The sequence below is a fragment of the Episyrphus balteatus genome, chromosome 1, assembly GCF_945859705.1.
Source record: "Episyrphus balteatus chromosome 1, idEpiBalt1.1, whole genome shotgun sequence".
Lineage (NCBI taxonomy): Eukaryota > Metazoa > Arthropoda > Insecta > Diptera > Syrphidae > Episyrphus > Episyrphus balteatus.
The window spans coordinates 555,759-581,169 of record NC_079134.1 but is presented as its reverse complement, the minus strand read 5'-3'; the positions used below and the strand labels follow the sequence as shown (position 1 = coordinate 581,169).

The following is a 25,411-nucleotide window of genomic DNA, read 5'->3' as shown; positions in this document are numbered from 1 at the left end:
TTGGTCATGTTCAAGCTTTTTGACTCGAATACTTTTTAAAAATGAAAGAGAGATATACAAACAAGCTACTAGGGGGAACAAGAAAAAACATCGTGTTTACTTTTTTGTACTTTTCTGACTTTGTGTTTTGATGTAGTTCAGGCTTATCTCTCTTTCATTTTTAAAAAGTATTCGAGTCAAAAAGCTTGAACATGACCAAGCTTTCAATTTTCACAAAGTTTCAAAAACAAATACACTCAAACAATATTTTATATCCTTTCCGTAAGGTCGCTCTGCGATCACATAGTTCCTGTCATTTTCGAAGAAAAGCTCTTTTGACAAATAAATATTTTTTTTCAAATACAGTCGATTCCCTCTAAATTGAAATTCATCCAGGTCAAATTTCCGTCTAAATCGAACTTTTTCATAATTTTTAATGAAACCGCCTGTAGCAAAAAGATTGAACAGATGCCTCTTACTCGAATTTCCTATAAACTCGAACCAATTTTCGTGTCCTGTGAAAATTCGACTTAAGCCTGAACTACATCAAAACACAAAGTCAGAAAAGTACAAAAAAGTAAACACGATGTTTTTTCTTTTTCCCCCTAGTAACTTATTTGTATATCTCTCTTTCATTTTTAAAAAGTATTCGAGTCAAAAAGCTTGAACATGACCAAGCTTTCAATTTTCACAAAGTTTCAAAAACAAATACACTCAAACAATATTTTATATCCTTTCCGTAAGGTAGCTCTGCGATCACATAGTTCCTGTCATTTTCGAATAAAAGCTCTTTTGACAAATAAATATTTTTTTTTCAAATACAGTCGATTCCCTCTAAGTCGAACTTCATTCAGGTCAAATTTCCCTCTAAATCGAACTTTTTCACCATTTTTAATGAAACCGCCTGCAGCAAAAAGATTGAATAGATGCGTTTTACTCGAATTTCCTATAAACTCCAACCAATTTTCGTGTCCTGTGAAAATTCGACTTAGATAGAGTCGACTGTATTTTGTTTACTTTTTCAAATTTTTTTTATTTGAAATTTAAAACTTCAAAAAACAAAAGAGCTTTTTTAGTTATTTTTTTTTTTCAATAGATGTCAGGTAAATATACATGTGATTTCTTTATTTTGAGCTTTGTTTACTTTTTTGTACTTTTTCGACTTTGTGTTTTGATGTAGTTCAGGCTTTAGATAGAGTCGACTGTATTTTGTTTACTTTTTCAAATTTTTTTTTATTTGAAATTTAAAACTTCAAAAAACAAAAGAGCTTTTTTAGTTATTTTTTTTCCAATAGATGTCAGGTAGATATACATGTGATTTCTATATTTTGAGCTTTGTTTACTTTTTTGTACTTTTTCGACTTTGTGTTTTGATGTAGTTCAGGCTTAAAGCCTGAACTACATCAAAACACAAAGTCAAAAAAGTACAAAAAAGTAAACACGATGTTTTTTCTTCTTCCCCCTAGTAGCTTGTTTGTATATCTCTCTTTCATTTAAAAAAAGTATTCGATTCAAAAAGCTTGAACAAGACCAAGCTTTCAATTTTCACAAAGTTTTAAAAACAAATACACTCAAACAATATTTTATATCCTTTCCGTAAGGTAGCTCTTCGATCACATAGTTCCTGTCATTTTGCGAAAAAAAGCTCTTTTGACAAACAATTGAAATTTTAAAATACAGTCGATTCCCTATAAGTCGTACTTCCTTTAGGTCAAATTTTAGTCTAACTCAAATTTTTTTACCGTTTTTAATGAAACCGCCTGCAGCAAAAAGAATAGATAGATTCCTCTTTGTCGAATTTCCCTTTAACTCGAACCAATTTTAGTGTCCTGTGACAATTCGACTTAGATGGAGTTGACTGTAATTTGTTTATTTTTAAAATTTTTTTTTATTTGAAATTTCAAAACTTCAAAAACAAAAGAGCTTTTTTTGTTAATTTTTTTCCAATAGATGTCAGGTAAATATACATGTGATTTTTATATTTTGAGCTTTTTTACTTTTTTGTACTTTTTTGTACTTTTTTTACTTTGTGTTTTGATGTAGTTCAGGCTTAAGGGTGTGTGTCAATTAGGCTGAAAAAACCGATCAGAAGTATAATGAAAAATATACCAAAATTAAAACGCAAAGCAAGAGACGCACATAAGAGCAAGGGAGAAATAAAGTTCGAAGAAAAGGGAAGGAAGATTTTTTACCGTGAGTCTCCGGTAAAAAATTGTTTGACTCTTTTTGACGTTTCTCTTTCATATTGTTCTTTTTTTTGCTGTTCTGCTTTATTTTATTTCATTGGTCGCGTATAGTAACGCGTATAAACACTGGAGTTGTTTTTTTTTGTATATTTTGGTGTTTTTTTTTTTTGAATTAAAATACATAGTCTGCTTCTACACGAAGACGTAGACGCACAAGATGCACATAAGAGCAAAGGAGAAATCGATCTTTCTCTCTCCCTTGTTCGTATGTGCATCTTGTGCGACTACGTCTTCCTGTAGAAGTCGTCATACGAAAACAAGAACATAATAAAACCAAAGAAAATAGCTGTCAAATTTGCGTCTTCAAAAAAATACTACGTGTAGAAGAGCGCTACACACCGAAACGAAAATCAAAAGGAAATTCGAACATAATTTCTGCGCCTTGCATCTTCGTGTAGAAGCAGACTTACCAACGTACGCTTATTATGCTTCATATTTTATCAACATTCATTTTTTTTTTTTTTTTCAATTTATAAAATTTGTCCCTAGGGCTGTTATCACTATTTTTTTCAAGGAAATTATCCATTTTTGCCTTGTCACACACACAATTACAAATAAAAAAAATTACTCTCATTATGTTCTTTCACTCCAGAAAAAGGAGTAAAAATTTATGTCGAATTCCTTTCAATGCAAAAATCCAATTTTCGGCGATCTCGAAGCGAATTTTTTCTGAAAATTATGTTCCATAGAAAAAAAACGAAGCAGAATTCGAATTTTTTTTAATCCCTCTTTTTTGAGAGATTTACACGGATTTGCACACACACTTGGAACATTTGACATTTCTCAAACGTCAAGCTGAAAGATTCCTTCGTGTTGTTTGTTTATTTGGGAATACCAACTTCAAATAAGGAGTAAATTATAATGGAATATCGTGTTTTATTGCGGAAAATTATGAAATAAATAAAAAAAAACAATGTGCGATCAAAATATAATTTTTCTTGGCATAGTTCTTGTGAAAAAGTCAAATTACTGTGACTTTTCTTCTCGTGATTATCTTCAGGAAATTTTTTTCTCTGTAAAGCCTGGTACGCTGCTCTCGCTAAATTTTAGCTCCCATACAAATTATCGAAAATTTTTATCTGAGCTAAAATGGATCCCATACAAATTATCGATAACTTGTATGGGAATTTTATCTCAGCTAAAATTTAGCGCGAGCAGCGTACCAGGCTTAAAGCTTGGTACGCTGCTCGCGCTAAATTTTAGCTGAGATAAAATTCCCATACAAGTTATCGATAACTTGTATGGGATCCATTTTATCTCGGCTAAAATTTTTCGATAATTTGTATGGGAGCTAAAATTTAGCGCGAGCAGCGTACCAGGCTTAAAACCACAGCATACGGCCAAATAATTAACCTTTTACTTCATCTTCATTCAGATCTTAATAATATCTGCAATTTCCTATTGATTTGGATTAAATTAAATTTATATTACCGAAGCAAATAAACAAAATTATTGATCAAAGGAACCTTTGGTTTTATTTTACAGAAATTGTTTTGATTTCAGCTTGACGTTCGTGTAAAAATTGTTGTCAAATGACACACACACAATCGCAAAAAGAATTCGGTTTGTTTTCATGTTCCTTTTTAACACCAAAAATTCCATTTTTTTGAGGCGATTCTAAAAATTGAAAGGAATTCGACATTAGAGTGCTCCTTAATAAGCCTGGTACGCTGCTCGCGCTAAATTTTAGCTGAGATAAAATTCCCATACAAGTTATCGATAACTTGTATTTGATCCATTTCATCTCGGCTAAAAATGTTCGATAATTTGTATGGGAGCTAAAATTTAGCGCTTAATTTTAGCTCCCATACAAATTATCGAAAATTTTTATCTGAGCTAAAATGGATCCAGTGGCGTACGTTGAGTCACCGGGGCCCCGGGGTAAGACTAAAATTTGGGGCCCCTTTGATATTTGGGGGCCCCTTAGTTACAAAAAAAAATTACGTATACGCCATACGTTTTTTTTTGTATGGCTTATTTAGTTTTAGGTTTATTTTAATCTTTTAATATGTTCGTAATGCACTTTGCTATACTTACTTAAAATGTCTCTCATAAAAGTAGTAAACACTTGTACTAGGGGCCCCCAAAATAAAATATTTAGAGACCCCTAAAATAAAAATTTTTTTAGCTTAGGATTGTTAGTTCTTGGGGCCTCTGTTCTGAAGTAATAAAAACATATTTTATTTTCCATCATCAGACATATTTTTTTTTATTTTGGGGCCCCTGAAAAATTATTTTTAGAGCCTCAAAATTAAGTGCTTAGAGGCCCCTAAAATATAATATAATTTTTTTGGAGCCAAGAATTAAAAGGTATTGGGGCCTCTGTTCTGAATTAATATTCGGAATGCCACCAATAACGTAATGTTTTTATTTTGGGCCCTGATGTATTTATGTTGGGGCCCCTGAATTTATATTTAATTTTCCATTTGATTGTTTTGAACCACTTTTGAAGATCCTCAAATAATATTTTTTTGCTGTTTTGGGGCCCCTAATGTATTATTTGTGGTGGCAAAGATTTTTCAAGTAATATTTTTTGGGGCCCTAAGATAAAATTATAATTTTTCTTTTAAAAAAGCAGTTTATTTTTTTTTTTTGGGGCCCCTGGGGTAACTTTTTTTTTTAAATCAATATACATAAATTGTGTGGCTACCAATGCATTATACATTACACTGAATGACATAATTTGTCTCCCTGGTTACTTCGTACTCAATTTATGTTAACAGTTTGCTTCTCTGCATTGGCTCCAGTGGGGGCCCTGGGGTCGGTCGGGGGCCCCGGGGCACCGCCCTGCTTGCCCCAAGGGAGTGTACGCCCCTGAATGGATCCCATACAAATTATCGATAACTTGTATGGGAATTTTATCTCAGCTAAAATTTAGCGCGAGCAGCGTACCAGGCTTTATAGCCCTTCAAGCAAGAAAACTGAGTTCAACAAAGAAACTCCGACCTCAGACCGCGAAAATCGGGCTTGCACTCACACACTTGCAACTTTTTGTGTATGAACACAAAGTCGAACGAGAATCGTGGTGAAAAATGAGAAAAGGAAAAGAATGACAAGGCCAACAAGAGCCAAAGCGTCATTTTGTTATTTTTTGTTGAAGTGTTTGGTCGCGTCGTGTCTCGTGTCGTTGTTTGTATAATGTTAGTTTATTAATTATAAACAATTTTATTAAATTATAAACAATATGGAAAACAAAAAAGGTATGTTTTATATATCGCTCAAAGTGTTTGGGTTAAAATGTTGTTTCTTCTTGTGTTGTAGATGTAATCTCTAATGATGAAGAAAAATCTAGAAGGTGAAACATGCGATTGGGTATCTAAAAAAACACGAACAACAGCAGCAGCATCAAATGAAATAAAATGAAAAAAATGTATTGTATTTTATATTGTATTTATTGTGAAAATTTCGTTTGCCAAAATAAAATAAAAAATAAAACAGTTTCAGTGAAAAAAAAAATAAATCTTGTTCTTTTTTTGGTCGCAAATGCGAAATGTCATCCCTTTCTTATTCCTCTTTCTGGTAGGTTTTCGCTGCTCCGGTTCAGGTCCGCCTTCGGCTCCGTTTTCTCGGAATGGAGATTTTCACCACACCAATACATATGCAATCGACTTCGCGGTGATTATAATTTCCATACTAATTTGAGCCGCCTTCGGACCAGTTTCTGATCCGAAGTCGGACTCAGCTCCGCCTCAGGCGGAGCGGATTCGGTCCGAGGTCGGACCTGTTTGCTTGAAGGGAGAGTGAAAGAAAACGACATTAATACCCTTCAAGCAAGAAAACTGAGTTCAACAAAGAAACTCCGACCTCAGACCGCGAAAATCGGGGTTGCACTCACACACTTGCAACTTTTTGTGTATGAACACAAAGTCGAACGAGAATCGTGGTGAAAAATGAGAAAAGGAAAAGAATGACAAGGCCAACAAGAGCCAACGCGTCATTTTGTTATTTTTTGTTGAAGTGTTTGGTCGCGTCGTGTCTCGTGTCGTTGTTTGTATAATGTTAGTTTATTAATTATAAACAATTTTTTTAATTTTTAAACAATATGGAAAACAAAAAAGGTATGTTTTATATATCGCTCAAAGTGTTTGGGTTAAAATGTTGTTTCTTCTTGTGTTGTAGATGTAATCTCTAATGATGAAGAAAAATCTAGAAGGTGAAACATGCGATTGGGTATCTAAAAAAACACCAACAACAGCAGCAGCATCAAATGAAATAAAATGAAAAAAATGTATTGTATTTTATATTGTATTTATTGTGAAAATTTCGTTTGCCAAAATAAAATAAAAAATAAAACAGTTTCAGTGAAAAAAAAAATAAATCTTGTTCTTTTTTTGGTCGCAAATGCGAAATGTCATCCCTTTCTTATTCCTCTTTCTGGTAGGTTTTCGCTGCTCCGGCTCAGGTCCGCCTTCGGCTCCGTTTTCTCGGAATGGAGATTTTCACCACACCAATACATATGCAATCGACTTCGCGGTGATTATAATTTCCATACTAATTTGAGCCGCCTTCGGAACAGTTTCTGATCCGAAGTCGGACTCAGCTCCGCCTCAGGCGGAGCGGATTCGGTCCGAGGTCGGACCTGTTTGCTTGAAGGGTAGTTTGGGAATCTCTGAGACTGTTCATAAAACTTTCAAACATCCGCTCTGCCACCTATGTATAAAACCGCGAACTAAATTCTTTTAACAGCTGTTTAACCTTCAACAACTTCAAGTTGTCATATTTTTTTTTCTGGATTTTCTAAATTTTTATTTTATTTGTTAGAAGAATCAAAACAACGCTGCCCCTTGGCTCTTTGTGATAATCAACTTTAATTTTGTGCGTATAAAAAGAATAGAAGTTGATAACCGAGTCCACGTTTAGTGAAATCAACAGAAAAGTTGGCTTTCAATTGAATTCAAACTATCGATAGTTTGAATTATTACTTTTTGATAACCTCTCTCTGGTGTAACAATACGATAGATTCATTTGCAGAAAAGGCACTTGGAAAGTTCTAAGTAAAAAACGATTCCATCGCCAATGTCCATAGGATGCCTTCAAGAAACGACGACAACCAAATTCTTGTGCACAATGAAGAAATCCAAGATGATATTCTCGACAATAGATTCGGCGGCGAACAAGTGGTGGACGGCGACGGTGGCGAGTTCTACGATTCTGTAGTCCTGCCCACCACCACTCAACATCTTGTCCAGCCCAATGATCAATTTAATTTTACTTATTTGGTATTTTACTTACTCGGGGCTGCCACAATGGCCCCTTGGAACTTTTTCATAACAGCCGAGGACGTAAGTTAAACAAACAAAATAATTAAAAAATAAAGCAAAAACAATTTGCTAATAGTGTCAAGAGATTAGAGAACAAATAATTAGCCATTCCAAATCCCTCTTATCTTTTGCAAAAAAAAAAACAATAGATGAAGATGACTCAACTTGACTTCTTTGTTGTAGCAAATCGAAGAAGAAGAATATATTAAAACTTGTTTTTGTTTCATTCTAGTATTGGTTGTTCAAGTTCCGTAATACAACTTACAATGGCACTGACCCAGATCCTCCTCTGACGCCCATGCAAAAGAACTTCACCTGCGATCTGACTTTGACTGCGTCACTGGCTGGAATGACGTTTTTGTTCTTAAATGCGGTCTATGGACATTATGTGTCGCTGCGTTTGAAGATGCTCGGAACTATGATTGTTATATTTTTGGTTTTTATTATGACAACGGCTTTTGTGGAAGTCGATACTGATACATGGCAGAGTCAGTTCTTCATGATGACCATGGGAATGGTTGTTGTAATAAACAGTAAGTTGAAAACGAATGAAGTTTGGTGATCGACAGAGTTCTTAAAGTAGTTTTCTAGATTGTAGAATATCTTTTAGTTTTATCAAAGCGGGTTTAATTACGCTTGTGTCGTTCGCGATTTCAATTTAGTTCACGATTAATAAGGAAGATTATTTTTTTATCCATTACATTGGGAATTTCCTCTAATGTCATTTCACCAACAAATTGTTGATTTCACTGGGATACAATAAACAATGGCCAGGTTCAACGCTCCATCTGAACTTAAGTTCAGATTTTTTTGACGTTGAATGCAAAAAATCATCTGAATTTCAGATGACATTAACGAAGAATCTACTTTTTTTCTTTACTTGGATTGACTTTAAAAAAAGATCATTTATTTTTCTAGGATAATAAAAATAGTTCAAGTGAGTGTAAAAAAAGAATTATTTGTTAATATTTTCAGTGAGATCACTTCAGTATTTGTAAAAATTATTTTGTTGAAAATTGGGCACGTTCAAACATATAGCATAAAGCTATCGGATATCTTTTTGATGTTGTAAACAATGTTAAAAATTAGCAAAAAAAAACGAACCATTTTCTGTCAAAAAATAATCTGAAAGTATCCGAGAATTTTTGGTATACCTCAGGGTTCTGTTTCTCGACAAGCTACAATAACTACATCAACTACATGTACTACATCGACAACCCTAAAAACCAATAGTAAATCTCTTTTTAATATGGGAAATATTTTTTGTGGTCGGAATAATTCAAAAATACTTATGTCGTTTTCTATTGACGAATCTCAGAATGAGATTTGTGAATTTGACAGCTGAAAGGGGGGGTGAAGAGGGGAAATAGTGGACAAATCTCAGATTTCATGATCTATTTGCGTCCTGAGATTCAAAAAAATGACAAAAAAATGAATCTGAGATTCAAGAATCTGATTCTGGATTTTTATCAAGATTCACGCATACAAACACACGCACTTTCACACACACTCCTCTGTTTGACATTTGTCTGAACATTTGTTGTTGTTTTATTTTTTTTATACGCACAGATTTCGCACACAATTACAAAACTAGATTTCATATTCTATTTGCAGTGGAAAATCTGAGAATTTTACACAAAAATCTCAAAAGTCAATAGAAAACGACATTAAATTTTATCCGTGAGGCCCGATGGGACGGAGATTTTGAAGTTTAAAGTCGTTGATGTAGCTGATGTAGTTGATGTAGCTTGTCAATAAATAGGTCCCAGGTATCAGAGTGATCAGCTGATAAACATTTGGCTATTTTGTATTTTGATTTCTATTCGCGCGATTATTCAGCTTGAAAATAAAATAATTTAAAGTTAAATCGATTGTGCAAGTACTATGTAACAATAAAAAAAAGGAATTTGATCAAAGTAAACAATTTCCTCTTTTCAATATTTACATATTTTTTTGTAGCTGCTTTGGTAAGCTATCTTGATAGCTTTTAGTTCAAAGAGATATTCCAGATACGGGTATCCCAGATAGACTATCCGATATGTTTGAACGTGCCAATTGAATATCGCTTGGTCCAGTACCAGCGTTTCTTTTTCAAGTACCACTACTTTGATTTCTGAGCACAAACAAGTTTCTCCTAAAATATGTAAAGCAACATTACTAACTGAACTGTGAACTCCAAAAAAGTAAATTACAGTAAATATTTATTTTTGTTATCTTGGTGTTTGTTTTATTATGTAGAATGCTTCAATTTTTCTTAAATTTGGGTACAGTTTAAACAAGTTCTTTTTTTTAATTTTTAGTAGAATGGACTTATTAAACTAAATTGAACTAGTTCAGTGATTTGAACTAAATTGATCGATCATTCAAATAAACTAAAGTGCCTAGTTTTAATCAATAGTTACTTAAACCTTCCTATTTATCGATTAAATATATATAAGATTCCGAAAACATTTTCACGTTTTAATTCAAAACTACTTAAATGTTTTTAAGATCTGTAAAAAAATGCGTTTATCACGAAACAAGCAGGTGTTAATTGCGAATGCATCAGCAGAAAAAGCATGATTTCCACTTGACTGACTGAAAAGTCGAGGAGTTTAAATAGGTCATTTAAAACATTTTAATAGTGAGTAATTTGAAGCTCACAAATTTGTCTTTTGTGCAAAGCTAGAATCACTTTTTCATATGAAATTTAATATTTCGAGCATTGTCCTTGTGCGTGGTTTGGTATTTGGGGCTTTGAGTTGTGGGTAATTCTATGAAAAACAGAACCCGAAATGTGAAAAAATTATGCAGGCTTTTTTACTTTTTTTTAATAGCAAATCACTAGTTGCGAATGGAAACTCTTTGTGCAAGTTGCAAGAAAGTATTCTTTATTATATACCCTTATGACTAGAAACTAAATTCAGGGAGTATAAATAGTGGGTTCAAGGGAAAAAAATCACTAACTGGTATTGAAATCGTATGAAGTTAGTGAGTTTTTCCTTTGGACTGACGAAACAGTCTAAAAGCATTTTTAAAGCATAAGCTTGCCAACTACATAAGAAATTCACATGAATGTAACGAAAAAAAGAACCCATAGAAAAAAAAAATGAATCAATATCCCCTTCTGATTGCTAAAATAAATTAACATTTAATCAAGCTTCGTTACACAATATTCGATTTAAAAATTAATTCAATAAAAATGCACTTATTTTTTTAATTCTTGCAACAATAATTCGCAGATAACATGAGTTACCAAATTAATGTAACGTGAGTTATCTAAATATTTTCAAATTTTTCCTCGAAACATTGAACTTGGTTTTGTCACTAACTTTAATTTTTTATGTATGGAATCTTCATTATTTATCAAATTAAGATTCAAAATTTCACAGAAAAACTTCGTACTTTCGGTTTTTATAACGTGAGTTACCAACTTAAATAAAAACAAAAAATGTTTTACTCAATTATAAAAGTAATAGTTAAACTATTTTCGAATCAATTTTAAAATTGACAAAAAAAAATCTATATTTTTATTTGAAATTTGTCTGAATGTAACGTGACGTGAGTTACCATGGAATCGACCTTGTAACGTTTTTAATTTTTTGTACAAAAACTAAAATTCAAGATTTAGCACACAAGATAAATTTTGAAAATGCGAAAACAGAGCTTTCATTTTCCATCAAGTTTCTATTGTATGAAAAAAAAAAATGGGGAGGTACAAACTGCTGCACTGAACTCAACATTAAATTATTTTTTTAACTGATTCAATTTTTTTTAGTTTTCCAAAGTTTCTAAATAAAAAACTTTAGATTTTTTCAAATGGTTCTAAAGGCCGCTTAATTGGGAACCTTGGGTCTATCAAGAATTCACAAGGTTCCAATCCAATTAATTTATTGACTCACGAATATAAACCATATAAAGCACCATAATTTGACCTATGACACGTTGTGGCATCAATTACGTGGTATTCGAATTTGTTTCGCATGCTTCAGGTCAGGAAAAACCATGGTAATACCAAGTCCCATACCACGTTTAAATCTTTGCATACCATATGGAAACCTTTGGGGTAAACCTGAAAATGGATGGCAAATTAGCATAGCGTCGATACCAAAAGTGTGTCACAGGTATAAACTCTTACTATCTATGTATTTTTTAAATTTAAGTATACTCTCACATCATTTGTACATTAGCATGTGCGTTAATTCTAGGAAACAATTGACCACTACAAGTTGATGCGAAAAATTGAGTTGCATCTGTGCACCAGACAAATATTTAAATCACGAAAATTGTAAATTCTGCATTTAAAAAAGTCTTATGCTTATTAGGACGGGTCCAAAGTAACTACATTATGTATAATTGAAGGTTTCCAATAATGATTGGTAGTAATCTTCTGAAAAATGTATGTTTCATAATATAAAGAACTCTAAATAGTTACTAAACTGTATTATGTTATTCCCACTTTAAAAAATATCTACAAAATTCTGATCATCTGTTAATATTTTCTAGTCTCATCAGCTGTGATGTCTGGAGGACTTTTCGGTATGGCTGGTATTTTTCCATCTGAATATATGACAGCTGTAGTGAGTGGACAAGCATTAGGAGGCATTTTCACTGCACTAGCATTTATTCTTGCATTAACTTTTGGAGCATCAGCCAAGACGACTGCATTTTTGTACTTTTCCATTGGCATTTTTATTGTATTTCTATCAATCGTTACTTATATGATAATGGAGCGCCAAAAGTTCTTCAAGTACTACATTAATAAGAACGCAGGCGACCCATCAACACCTAAATCTGGATTGGCTTTAAAGCCAAATTTTAAAGAAGTTTTTGGCAAAGTGTACATGTACAGCATTAGTTTGTGTACAGTGTTTGCAGTGACGCTGTCAGTTTATCCAGCTGTTACTGAGCTTGTTCAGTCTGAAGGTGCTGGAAAAAAACACATATGGAATGGTATATACAAAATTTAACCATATTTATTTCAAAATTCTAACTATGTTATCTTTTAGATATTTATTTCATGCCAGTTACAAATTATTTATGTTTTAATTCTGGTGACTATTTGGGTCGTATATTTGCTGGATTATTAGAAAAGGTAAATTTTATTTAATAGAGATACAATTGTTAACTAAAATTTTCTTTTAAACCCTACAGCCACGAAATGATCCACATTTAGTGCTTTTGTATACGATTATGCGAGTTATTTTTATCCCGCTGTTTATGATGTCAAATTCTCATCATTACTTCCTTCCAACTGTGGTCAACTCCGATGTGATATTTATTAGCATGATGGTGATATTTGCAATAAGTAACGGATATCTCACAAACATTATTCTCGTAATGGCTCCCAAGTAAGTTAACTAGTTTTTTTGATTTTTGTTTTGTCATTCGGTTGAATACATACATTTTTACTGTAATTTTATGTTGTGGTCAGACCGCAATTTAATTAAGAATTTCGAAATTTTAACTCAGTTAGGTTGTGATATGTGTTAGCACTGCGGTTGTTTTGTCTTCGCAGAATAAATCTTCTTATCTTAAATCTTTGTAATAAACCATCGCAAATAAGAGTATGTATTTGAAAAAAAAACGGTCGAAACTAGATTTTAAAATTGTTTTAAAGAAAGTTCACTTCTCGATATGAATTTTTGTATGCAATTCGGTATTAGATGTAAAAGGACTAATATTTAGTTTAGATTCTTCTCCCTATCTCCAAAAATTAATAAATATTTTGTATTGGCAACTCTCAAACTTGATGATTCTATGAAAAACAGCGGCTCGGTTTCTCTTATTCACGTTTGACTACAGATACATTTTAAATGCAACTATAATGCTTCTAAACGACATTGGTAAGAATCCTACGAAAAAGGCAATAGCTTCGATTGTAAGCCAAAAACAAAATTAACGATTGATTTGTTAATTTTTGTCTTAATGAATTTAATTAAGATGAACCGGATGTGAGAAACTGTTTTTAACGCATATGGCTTAGGCCATTCCATTTGCAGGAAAAATGACTGTTTTAATTTTTCAATATTTTTTTCGGAATTTCAACTTTGCCACTTCGCAGTTTGTCCAAAAGTGCTGCCGTATTGGAAAAATGGCTTCCAAAAGCCATCCAAAACACCTCATTCCAACACTAAAAAATTAACGGTGTTACTAACTATGTATCTACTAAAAAAAAAATGAGATAAATAAAATAGGTCCTTTGCATTTTAATTAAGTGTTTAGTTGTTTTTCAGTATTTAACAATTTAATCAAACTAGTTGATATACCTAAATAAAATAGTTATTTTTAGATTTTTAAAACTTTTTTTAAAAAGAAATTACGGTAAGAGATTGCAAAACATTACTAATTACTATTATTTGTTTATATTCTTATAAGCAGTTTATTTATAAACTTTATTTTTTTTAGATCCGTTATGCAACACGAAAAAGAAATGGCCTCTGCAATTATGGCGGCAGCTCTCAGTGTAGGAATTGCGTTGGGTGCAAGTGTTAGCATGGTTTTCGTGGAGCTCCTTTAACTTTTAAATTAAAACCACGTATACTCGTAGGCCTACCTATATAAATATTTTTTATAGATTTTAAGTAAAAACCAAAAGACAACGTCGCAAGACTTTATTTACTTTACACCATGTATATTTTTAAAAATACATATTAACATTTTACTAGATAATGTAAAATTAGTTTGTTTTTCAATCATTGATTATAATCAAATTAGAACGTAATCAGTATAGTTTCAATAAAATTAATAGTGTTCAAACTTTTTACATAAATTTTAAATAACGTTTTTTTAAAATTTTTTGTTTAACATTTTTGAGTCTATTTAGAACTTGTTAAAAAAATAAAATTCAGTTAAAATAGTTTTATAAAATTTTATTAAACAAAAATCAAAAACTTTTGCTTGCACTCATTGTAGACTTAATTTATATTAAATCCTTCAACAATTACAACCACCCGTTGAATATATCAAGCCCTTTCCGCCAAATTATCGAATGCAACATGGTTCTTCATACAGAAAAACCGTTATTTCTTCATTTTTTTAGACTTTTTGGAGATTGTGTCATGAATATTTTCTTGAGCAATTGCTGATAACATAAAAAGATTAAATCTAATTCGTTCTTAATGTTGAAAAAATACAATAATATGCTGTCCATTTTTTATAATTTTATTTGGCGCTTACGATAATTTGGTGGAAAGGGCTTGATATTATGTAATTAAGTTAAATTTGATTGAGATAAAATAAATTTTAAAGTAGTGATTTTAATCAAAAATAATGTGAACAAGAAAAGGCCTTTTTTTTCGACTTAGATCAAATTTTTTTATTACGATGTATATATTTTTTAAGGTTAATTATTATAAATAATAAATAAAAAAAGATGCTAAGTGATATAAACTATATTTTTCAATTTTATTATATTATACCTTGTCTATAAAGATACATGAAAAGATATTTTTATTTTAGTTTGCTAGTGATGAGGTCCAAGAAAATTGTTTTAACCGTGCTTTTCGTGTCGGTCACAGAGAATTTGCTTGGAATTTGTTAAAAAATATTTTTAATTAATTTCCAAGACCAAAAAAAAATTATCCTACTTAATTTTCGGCCCTCGTTCATACTGTATCACTATCGGTACAGAAATTTCTCCTTAATCTAGATTCTGTTAATAAAGGAAAGTATACAAACCGTCTGATAAAAAAAACTGAAACACAAGCAACGAAGTGACTTTAAAATCAGATTCCGAAATGAGTAAAATGCTTTTTTTGTAAGGACCATGAAGAAAAATTATGGTTTACTGATTACCCAAACTAAATGCACCGCTATCGTTTAATGCAATATAGCAATTATTTCTGCACGGTAAAAAACGTTTTGCACTACACCGACTAGCTTGTTTTTTCTCCTTAAAGACATGAGTATATCCCAGGGTATGCTGTATGGTTAGAGCAAAAAATCCATCTCCAAATAGTATGGGGAAGCTCAAAAGTGCATGAAACTAAATATCTCATTATTAGACCTGTAGAGTAAATTATAGAACACTAAGGACATTTTTTCCAGAAAAAAAAAGAACTATTGGGGAGAACACCAAGTCCTAAAGTGTTCAAATTTTGGTGTCTTGAGGTTAAATTGAAATTAAACCGTTAACTGAAAACCAGTAATCAAAGCAAAATTTTCCTTTTTTATCTTGTTATGAATTATGACTTTAGTCTTAAGGAAAAAAAGTTGTTGAATTAAGTTTTTGTTAAAATGATGTTGAGTTGATCAAACTATAAATCCTCATCCTAAAAATTTAGTTGAATTGAGTCCTCCTAACTTTGACTGCCGGTGAACAATTCAATAACTAAATAATTAATGAGTAAAATTGAATTTTTAATATAAATAAGACAATCAAAGAGAGCTCAAAAAAGATTTGAATTTAATACAATTCACTTTATTTATTGAATCATTCTTTTAAAAATTTGAATTTTTCTTGATCCAATCGATGTGTTCTGAAGTGTGGGTGTATACTGATGGATCGTTATTTTGTCCACATGGCACATAACCCCATGAAACAATTCCAACTGATTCTGCCTTTCCTTTTTTGTCATATTGAACAAGTGGTCCACCTGAGTCTCCATTACAAGCGGATATGCCTGGCCTATTATTTTTGTTTGAGTTTGAGCATATGTTGGTGGGGTGAATTGGAGATCCAGATGGTAAAGCCTTTTTGCATGCTTTATACTCAATAATTATTGTGTCGACAGTTTGTAAGTTATTTGGTAGTGAAACTTCATTAACTTTTCCCCAACCAAAAAGTGTTGCGTCACCCGAATGGTTTTTACCTTGCGTCGGTAGCTTAAGTTTATTCACTGTAGAATTGAATTTAAATGGTGGATCGATTTTGATGAGACCAATATCATATGGACCAACTCCACCGCTGAATAAAGAGTGTGTACGAGAACGTTTTAAGGTAGCATGCCGGACAGCAGCACCAGTTAGGTTTTTGCGATCATGAAGTCCAGCGGCGACGTCAAATTTGTTGTATATTAAACAATGACCTGCGGTAAGTACGAGATCCGGGCCTATAATCGAACCAGCGCAGAAATGAGAACCGGAACTTCTTAGCGAAACAATATATGGTGCCGAATGTGGTTCTGCTTCTTCTCCATTGATTATGTCGCCAGTTGGAAAACTGACTCTTGAGGTTGGCAGAACCTTGCCATTAGCGATGCCCACGGCAAGGGCTACTAACAAAATTGAAACGCGATACATTATAGAATAGATTTAACTGTTAAATTAATTAGAATGTTAACGGTTTTTATAGTAAATGTTTGGTAGCAACTTACGATACATGGCTCAGCATATTATCTTATCTTATCGCAGAATATTATTAAACAATTAGAACAAAGAATTAAATTTTGAGTACCTTTGGTCTATGCTCAAGTTCTGTTTGCATGTATCCGATAATTGGGATTGGTGTTAAGGTTCTTCGAAGGAAAAAGTTAAAGTTAGATATGAAAGTCTGATAGATTTTGATTATGGTCTAACAGTAAACGTGCCTACGACATCAGATTTATTAATTTTTTCGTATTTATGATTTTTGTTTTAAAATAAAAATCATGCGCTAGGCAATAATAAAAATGTCAAGATTTAAATATTATTACCCATAGATTAATAACAATGAATTGGTTTTTCCTATTGACTCGAATATCTACTTCTCATTTTATTATTTATTTTTATTTATTTTTTTACAATTAATTTATAGTACAGACGGTCTTTAATTTGATCAAGTTTCATATAAAAAGATTGTATATATTCCTGGCTTATTGTTAGTACATTATTTTGATTTTTGATAGGAATTGAAAGTTCATTTTCTACAATTCATACACGAAAAGACCAACAATTGTTATATTGTAATTTTATTTGCGATAAAAAATGGATGCATGTATCCAGTGTACTTGTATGGCTCAGGTCATTACATCTAATAAGATAGAAACATATTTATACATGCTTTTTCAAATTTAAGTTTTGTAAAACATATAAATCCGTTTAGATTAGACGATAAATTCAAATAAAATATAACTCAGAAACCAGATCTGATTTTCAAGTTATGAACAGAGCTTAAAGAGAAATTTATTTTGTTGTCTCACTCGATGTATTTAGTGGAAATTTTGAAGATTAATTTTTTATGGCAAGGGGTACCCCTTGGATTTTTTTCGAAAACCCCAAAAAAAAAAATGGATTTGTAATATTTTTATCTGAATGCATAACCCTGTTGATTATGACCTCAGAACAGAAATATTTGATAAGAAATATCTCAGGAACCAAACCTCCAAAAACCTTTTGGTTTACTGTTATAAATAGAACTTAAAGAGACCTTTCTTGTGATGTCTCACTTCGGTTGCCCCGGGGCCCCGGCATCTCAACGTACGCTTCTGCCGACAAGGCCAACTTCTACTTCTTCGACTACTAGGTCTTGCATTCAATATGTCTTGTCTTGAAAACAATATGTCTCGCAATAGAAAACAAAATTTCTAACCAGTTTCCCAAATCTCTTTAAATATAACCATAACGTTAATTTTGCAAATTCCAATTGGGTTGTGATAGCGATGAAAAAGCAATTCTCATGTTCAATATAATGATATAATTTCATTAAATGTAGGTACTTAGCTTATACCATTTAAGGTGAATTAATAAAATAATTAACTATGTGCAGTTCTTAAATAAGTTGCTGTATGATAGTGTCAAATTTCAATTTTAAAATAAAATACCTAAAGGAAATCGAACAAAATTGAAACATTTTCTTTTTCGATGACATAAAACTTTAATTGATTCATTGTTAAATATTGTTTACAAATTTGCATTTTTATTAATCCAATCGATGTGAGCCGAAGTGTGGGTGTAAACTGATGGTTGGTTTTTGGCTCCACACGGTACATACCCCCACGAAACAATACCAACCAATTGCGCCTTACCTCCTTTGCCGTATTGAACAAGTGGCCCACCATTACAAGCTGATATGCCTGTGCCATTGTTTTTATTTGAGTTCGAACAAATGTTTGTTGGATGGATTGGAGCTCCAGATGGAAGATCCTTTTTACATTCTGAATACTCAATAATCAATGTGTCAACAGTTTGTAAATTATTTGGCAATGATGCTCTCTTAACTTTACCCCAGCCAAATAGAGTTCCCTCACCAGAATGATTTTTACCTGCAGGAGGGAGTTGAATTTTATTCACTGTGGCGTTGAACTTAAATGGTGGGTCGATTTTAATGAGGCCAATATCATATGGACCAACGCCTCCATTATATAAAGAGTGTTTTCGCGACTGGCTTAAAAGAGCTTTGCGTACAGCAGCACCGGTTTGGTTTTGGCGATTATGAAGACCAGCGACTACGTCGAACTTTTTGTTTTCCAAACAATGGGCTGCAGTTAGAACCAGATTTTCACTTATAATCGAACCAGCACAAAAATGAGAGCTAGTTTTCAGCGAAACGATATATGGTGCCGAATGAGGTTCGGCTTCTTGGCCATTGATAATGTCCCCAGTTGGAAAACTGATCCTTGATTCTGGCAAAACATTGCCATTAGCGATGCACACTGCAAAGACCGTTAACAAGATCGAAACACGATACATTATAAAGTAGACCACACTGTTGAATTAAAAACGAAAGCAGACGATTGTTATAGTAAAAAAAAGTAAGTACCAACTCGATAGATACGGCTCAGCATACTATCTTATCTCATCACTTCTAATAATAATAATCTTTAAGAGCAAAGGCTTAAAGTTGAGTACCTTTTTGTCTATATGCTTAAGTTTTATTTGCATTTATTTCTGTATGCGACTGCTGAAGACATAATTAATGTAAGTGGGACTTGGGTTAAGGATCATTGAAAAAGAAATAAAACTCCGATAGATTTTTGATTGTCGTCTCTGCATTAAACGTACACATCTTTTACAACTACTTACAACAACAGATTACTTTTCTACTTTATTGAATGTTTTTTGTTTTACTTATTTTTGTTTTGCTAATTGTTTTTGATTTAAACTATATTCGCTAAACATTATTCAACATTTTAGGATTTTATCCATAGAATTTATTAACAATTAATTGTTTTTTAGTTAATTTTATTTTATTAATATTTCTTTTTTTTTGTTATTGCTTTTTCTTAGTAAACATGTTTAATTTTTTTAATTATTAATTTAATTAGCTATTTTTTACAATCTATTTGCGAAAATTGAAAGGGCTTTACGCTTGAGTGAATGTGTAATCCTTTGATCAATAAAAATATCAAATCATTAAAATTCATTCATTCATTTTTGTCAAAGTAGATATTTTTTGTTAATCAAAAGATTACAAATCCACCCCTTTTGTTAACTTGTTTTTTTTTTTTTTTTTTTTTAATTTTGTTTTATAAACTCTGACTACATAAACGAATTGTATATCTATTAACTTAGTTCTTCACAAAATTTGTAAACTACATAAATAACATAATAATAAATCAACTAACTGATTTAAGGAAAAACTCCGGTTATAGTTAACAACTTTCCCAATCTTTTATTTAAATACTCTATAAATATTTTGATTGAAAAATTGCTCCAAATTCTTTAGTTGAAATATTAGTTTAATTTACTCAATACTCAGATTCTTATAGTTGAGTTTAATATCAAACACTGAGTAGTTTAAAATAAATTTTAATATAAGTCAAGGAGTAATACCACCGAACTTTAAATTACAATTGATTCGTTCAGAATAATATTGTGAAAAGTTAATTTGAAATTCATGCTTTATAAACGAATTTGAAAAGATCTGATTCAGAAACTAAGGGACCTTTAAAAAATGTTTCACAGACCCATAGCTTAATGTGTCGTAAATGCATTTCTTCCATTTTTTGAAAAAAAAAGAAATAAAGTAATTTGTGGATTTGTCTATTAATTTGATAATTACAATAAGAGAAATTTCCTAGAATTTTTATATGGAAATCAATTGAACATGTAGATAAAAGTCTAGCTTAACTTGTAACTTTATTGGTTCAAACCCACGATCATTTATTTGAGTTGATTTGTTTTAATCAACTGCTAAAGCTTGGCCAAGAGATTCACTTCTTGCAAACCTCAAGACAAAATTGATTTAATCGAGTTGGGGTTCTGCAAGGTTTCTGGCAATTTTAAGGGGAAAACAGCTAACACTTTGATATCTCAATATCCCTACATAGGATTTTTAGAAGCTTCGCAGTTTTAATGCCATAGACTTCTGATTTTATTTGCTGTATAATTTTGGCTTAAGTCTCATAGAATATTGGCCCATCTTCTTTGTACGAAAAAAATTTCAACTTTCAAATTGCTGTATTTCAAAGGCCTACAGAGATGTGCGGTTGCACAGCTTTTTTTAACTTTTGATCTTTAACATAACATGCACTTTTCACAAGTTATAAGCTTAAAACTGATGTCCTTAAATGTCGTGGATTTTCGTAAACCCCGAGTTAGGAAAGGTCTCTCGAAGCTGCAAACCTCGTTTAATTTACTTCTATCTATCCTAACAGAGAGTCAAATGTATAAGTTATTTACAAAAATAAATTTTAACTCCTATTTAAAATTCTACAAAACACCATCTAAATGTATATAACACCTATCATATAATAAAACGGCAAACACTTATTTTGTGGTACAAAATACACGGCCCACAAAAACCGAAGGGGCATAAATTATATACCGAACGATAGGAAATTTTATCTAGATGTGCAGAATGTATACTTTTTTTATTTTTTTTACCGAAATAGATAAAAATAATAAATTAAAATTGAGAAAAAAAAAAACAAAAACAAATGTGCTGAACCACGCCCTCTCCCTTCTGTAAGTGGAAACTTCTAAAAGCAAAGACGAGAACCTTCGAAGACATTCTCGAATTTCGAATAAAATTAAGTGTTGCATATTCTTAGTAGTAAATAAAGTGATTTATATAGTGTGCTTATTTGAGCATAAATAAAAGTTACAATTGGCACTCGAATTTTGAGTGCGGGGTCGGCTAGTTTTTATTAATATCCTCTTTATAGCATAATTTGGCCGACTCGGCAGATGGGGCCCAATTTTCTTGTATCTGTGTAAGATTGTTTTCTCAAGATCGATTATATTGGTTAAGTGACTCAAATAAAAAATCAACTCTTTGAGCCGTTTTTCTTATATCCAGATGTTTATACCATTTTTAAATGAAGCAATAAGACACGAAAAAATCATTAAAAACAATTCATACAAGGCAGTATTACCCCGTTTAACTAAATTAAAGTTCATGAAAACCATACCAAATAATGAGTTCAAAGGAATGTTTATTTTTTCGAAAATAAAGTGAATAGTATTCCCTGTAGCTCAAGATGGCATGGAAACTAGTAAGAAAAACTTGTTTATTTCTACGGAGTATTCAGCAATAATTTTATTTGATTGGTGTGGTTTTTATGCCCCAAGTGTATATGAATGGATTCAGATATTAAATAGATACGAATATTTTTATTAATGTTAATAACGAAGTCTTCTGTAATCCAGGGAAATCATCCGTTCAATTTCTATTACGAATTTTTCGAAATAACGTTCTAAAACATATATTTTGTAGTTACGGTTACTGGGAACGAATAGTGACAAAGAAACATTTTATTTCAGTTCTATAAAGGAAAGGCTATCCGATATTTTTTTTTCTATAACTACTTTAAAATATTGCATTTATTATGTTCGAATAGAATATTTGCTATCATGACAACAATTACTATAATTATAATATAATTCGCTATAATTATATTAACAAAAAAACATCAACTAAAATTCCTGATTACCTGCATTTATAAGAAACAACTACTGTCAATATTGCTATTTAATCATTTAATCATTTTATATTTTAATATTTCAAAAAGAGGCAAAATCATGAGCCTCCTTGTAAAGAACAAATTTATTCAATCGATATTATGTACAAAAAAAATATAGTTTACTTTCATTTTGTTTTAAATAGTTTTTATTCTTGAGAATTACAACCTTAAAATAAATATATAAATGTAAATAATAGTTTTTTTTTTTAATTTAGAACTTAGCAAAACTATATAATATATAAGTTTTAAATAAATAAATGAACAAAATATCTATCTTCACAGTTCCATATTTAAATTATTAAATAATAATAATAATTAAAAAAAAAACTAAAAAATATAAAAAAGAAAATATTAAGGCTAGATAAATATTTATATGTATATATTTTTTTAATAAAAGAACTGTAAGACAATACAACATGGTGTAGTAGCTACCGATAAAGTAGAGCATAAAAGGTTTTTACTTTTAACTTATAGGCCCAGCACTCTTTTGTTTGACCTCTAGATACAGATATAAACTATGAATTTCACTGAGATTCTTATTTAGACTAGGATGCTTATAGTTGTTTCTTTTCTTCTTCTTAAGGCTTTTATGGGAAACACTTACAAGTTATAGAAAACCCAGAAGAATGAACAATTTACTTCGAAGGATGTGTGTCTTGAGTATGTGAGCGCACATAAAATATATGTTTGTATTTAAATATTAATTTTAATGTAAGAGACTAGCATTTTGATATTGTATAGTGTAATTTACAATTTTTTTTTTTTTCTTCATACATATATTATTTTTAGTGACAGATTCGATTTGGTTGATTAACAGTAGAAACTTGTATAAAGGATTGGCCAATTTTATTGAAAATTTCTTGGGCCAATAACTTAAATGTCTAACAATCATCAAAACATTGAATTCTATCGAATCTATCGCGCAACATAATAGTTCTTCTGACTTACGGCACTTTATCTGCTTATAGTGTATGAGACGTGGAAGTTTACAATAATTTTCTATAATTTAGTTAAAGTTTTCATTTTTTGTTTGTTTGACATTTGCGCAACTTAAGGACTATTTTTGTTTACTTAACTTTGATTTTTGATTCATTCTTTTTTTTTTTTTGTTGAGAGTTCTTTTTTTTTGCATATTGTTAATCGAGAGTAAAAAATACTGTTTATGTTCACAATAATTTTGAAATTGCTAAATTTTTAATGTTGGTGACGAGGTTTTTTTAAGTCTTCATCACAGTTTTTATATACTTACATCTCCAAAAGGAGAGAAGTATTGTTGGCGTTGGATGTGGTTCCTGAAGCACCATCTAGAGTTAGTAAATTGTTTGCCAACGAGCTGCTTGAGGTATTGTGAAAAAGTACTAAGAAACCATAGTTTGAAATGCAGGATCGTGAGTCAACTTCTTTTTCTAGGATAAGACGAGCCTGTTGAGTAAAAAAATATTATAAGTTGATTCTTACTTGGTAATGTCAGGACATTAGCATGAAATTTGTATCACAAGGTTGTAAAAAAATAAAAAATTAATTTATTGAACGACGAACCCCTGAAGGAGCAAGACGTAGTGACTCACAAGTCACAACTCTCACTCAACTTTCTTGTGTGCGTGAGTCCGATTACACTGTGCTTGAAAATGCCGACAGATGGCGCTTCTATCTACTATAGATAATTCGAGTATGCTATGGGGTTTTTCGTTGATTTCTGGCTTAAAACAGAACAAAACTTCAAAGGCCAACATCTTTCTTAACTGAGCCAACTTTGAAAAACTAAGGACGCCATTGTGTTTTATTGTGTTCAGCATACTCGAATTATTTTTAGTAGATAAAAGCGCCATCTGTCGTTTTTTTGAAATAGCACAGTGTGATTATTGGTTTACCGCCGAGTTTGATTGCCTAACAATGATACCTACATACTTCTGAATATTTTGTCGATTCCTCGAAAGAGTCAGTAGGTTCCTATGAAATTTAGGTCTCACTTACTTTGGCTTTATGTTCGGCGAAAGCACTTTTAACGGCATCATGTTGTTTCTGGAGTTCATCCGTTCGTTTATCATAGTTTTTCTTTAACCGGACACGCTCGGCAACCCCTCTTTCCACTACCGAACTAGCAACCTCTCTCTTCATTCTATAGAGCAAAAATTTAGTTTATGCAAAACATTTCCTATTTTTAAAAACTTCTAAAAGCTCTCTTACCTCACCAACTCGTCTCTATCCCTATGAACAGTGGCCAAATTTTTAACTTCATTACGTCGAGCTTCCTGCAACTGGTGCATCACCTCACTGGTTACTTTATCCAATGAGGTTTTCAGCTGCTTCATTTGATTAGCTTGAGAAGTTTTCATTACTTTTTCGGCCGTTGCATAGATACATTCGTGATATTTTTCCTGAATATCACGATAAATTTTTGAATGTTCACGGCAAGAAATCAACAATCGCTCGGATTGACTCCGTACGATTCCAGTCTTTTCTCCTCCATCTGTGGTATTATTTTCTTCACTACTTTCAGCTGCAGCCACGCTTGAATCGAGAAGGCATGGCGGTACCTCAATACTAGGATCGCTGGAAGAAAGACAACTTCTGTTTAAATTAACACAAACATATCTGAAACAGCCTCATTTCTGTGTGAGGCAATTGGCGTATATTCAAACGTTACTTACAGACTTTTGCTACTCAGTCGTTTAACCAATTTATTGGTCATTGAGAATTTAGGCTTTTTCGAACCATCCAATGGACTATGTTTTGAAGAAACAATCTTAACCTTTTCCTTATCGTGTTTCTTCCGAAGAGATTCTAGCTTTTTCTCCATTTCAAGACGTTTCTCACGAACTAGCTTATGATCGAGAATTTTCTCAAGCGGTTCAGCTACCACTGTGTCCACATCGAACTGAGCTGATTCAACTTGTCGAATAGAAGTATTTGTTCCTTGATCTAAAGAGTGTTGGTGTTGAATCAGATGGATTGCTGTCGAAGTACTTTCTGCATCGAAATCCGATGAAATTTCAACACTCATTGTTGTTGCTGCAGTTATGCTTGTTCGATGCTTTGGACTAGTCGTTATCGATTCCACAGGCCGGAGCTCTTTTTTCTGACCTACTTGTACAAAAACGACTGCATGCGTCAGTTTTGC

At 31.8% G+C, this 25,411-nt stretch overlaps 4 protein-coding genes across 9 annotated transcripts in view; 1 reads left to right on the top strand and 3 right to left on the bottom strand.

Annotated features, from left to right (window-relative positions):
* The first annotated feature begins 6,962 nt into the window (after positions 1-6,962).
* LOC129905647 (equilibrative nucleoside transporter 1) lies at positions 6,963-14,056 on the top strand. The gene is made up of 6 exons (XM_055981177.1): positions 6,963-7,507; positions 7,719-8,019; positions 11,972-12,418; positions 12,475-12,560; positions 12,620-12,816; positions 13,874-14,056. Exons 1-6 carry the CDS (start codon positions 7,253-7,255, stop codon positions 13,983-13,985), a joined length of 1,398 nt encoding a protein of 465 aa, XP_055837152.1. The 5' UTR covers positions 6,963-7,252; the 3' UTR covers positions 13,986-14,056.
* Positions 14,057-15,865: 1,809 nt separating this feature from the next.
* Positions 15,866-17,390, bottom strand: LOC129907159 (lectizyme-like). Its single transcript, XM_055983235.1, has one exon. The coding sequence runs from the start codon at positions 16,706-16,708 to the stop codon at positions 15,908-15,910; it is 801 nt and encodes a 266-aa protein (XP_055839210.1). The 5' UTR covers positions 16,709-17,390; the 3' UTR covers positions 15,866-15,907.
* Positions 17,391-18,235: 845 nt separating this feature from the next.
* LOC129907724 (lectizyme-like) lies at positions 18,236-19,112 on the bottom strand. The gene has a single exon (XM_055984070.1). It carries the CDS (start codon positions 19,073-19,075, stop codon positions 18,287-18,289), a length of 789 nt encoding a protein of 262 aa, XP_055840045.1. The 5' UTR covers positions 19,076-19,112; the 3' UTR covers positions 18,236-18,286.
* Positions 19,113-23,382: 4,270 nt separating this feature from the next.
* Positions 23,383-25,411, bottom strand: part of LOC129907721 (1-phosphatidylinositol 4,5-bisphosphate phosphodiesterase classes I and II) — a 62,296-nt gene continuing 60,267 nt past the window's right edge. For 3 of the 6 annotated variants that reach the window (XM_055984064.1, XM_055984062.1, XM_055984063.1), the window contains 4 exons: positions 24,942-25,392; positions 24,478-24,861; positions 24,265-24,409; positions 23,383-23,712 (listed from right to left, as the gene is read on the bottom strand). In XM_055984064.1, the coding sequence (XP_055840039.1) occupies positions 23,536-23,712; positions 24,265-24,409; positions 24,478-24,861; positions 24,942-25,392 (1,157 nt within the window). In that variant the 3' untranslated portion in view covers positions 23,383-23,535. The remainder of the gene's footprint in view (positions 23,713-24,264; positions 24,410-24,477; positions 24,862-24,941; positions 25,393-25,411) is intronic. The other 3 variants (XM_055984065.1, XM_055984066.1, XM_055984067.1) reach the window with 3 other exon arrangements.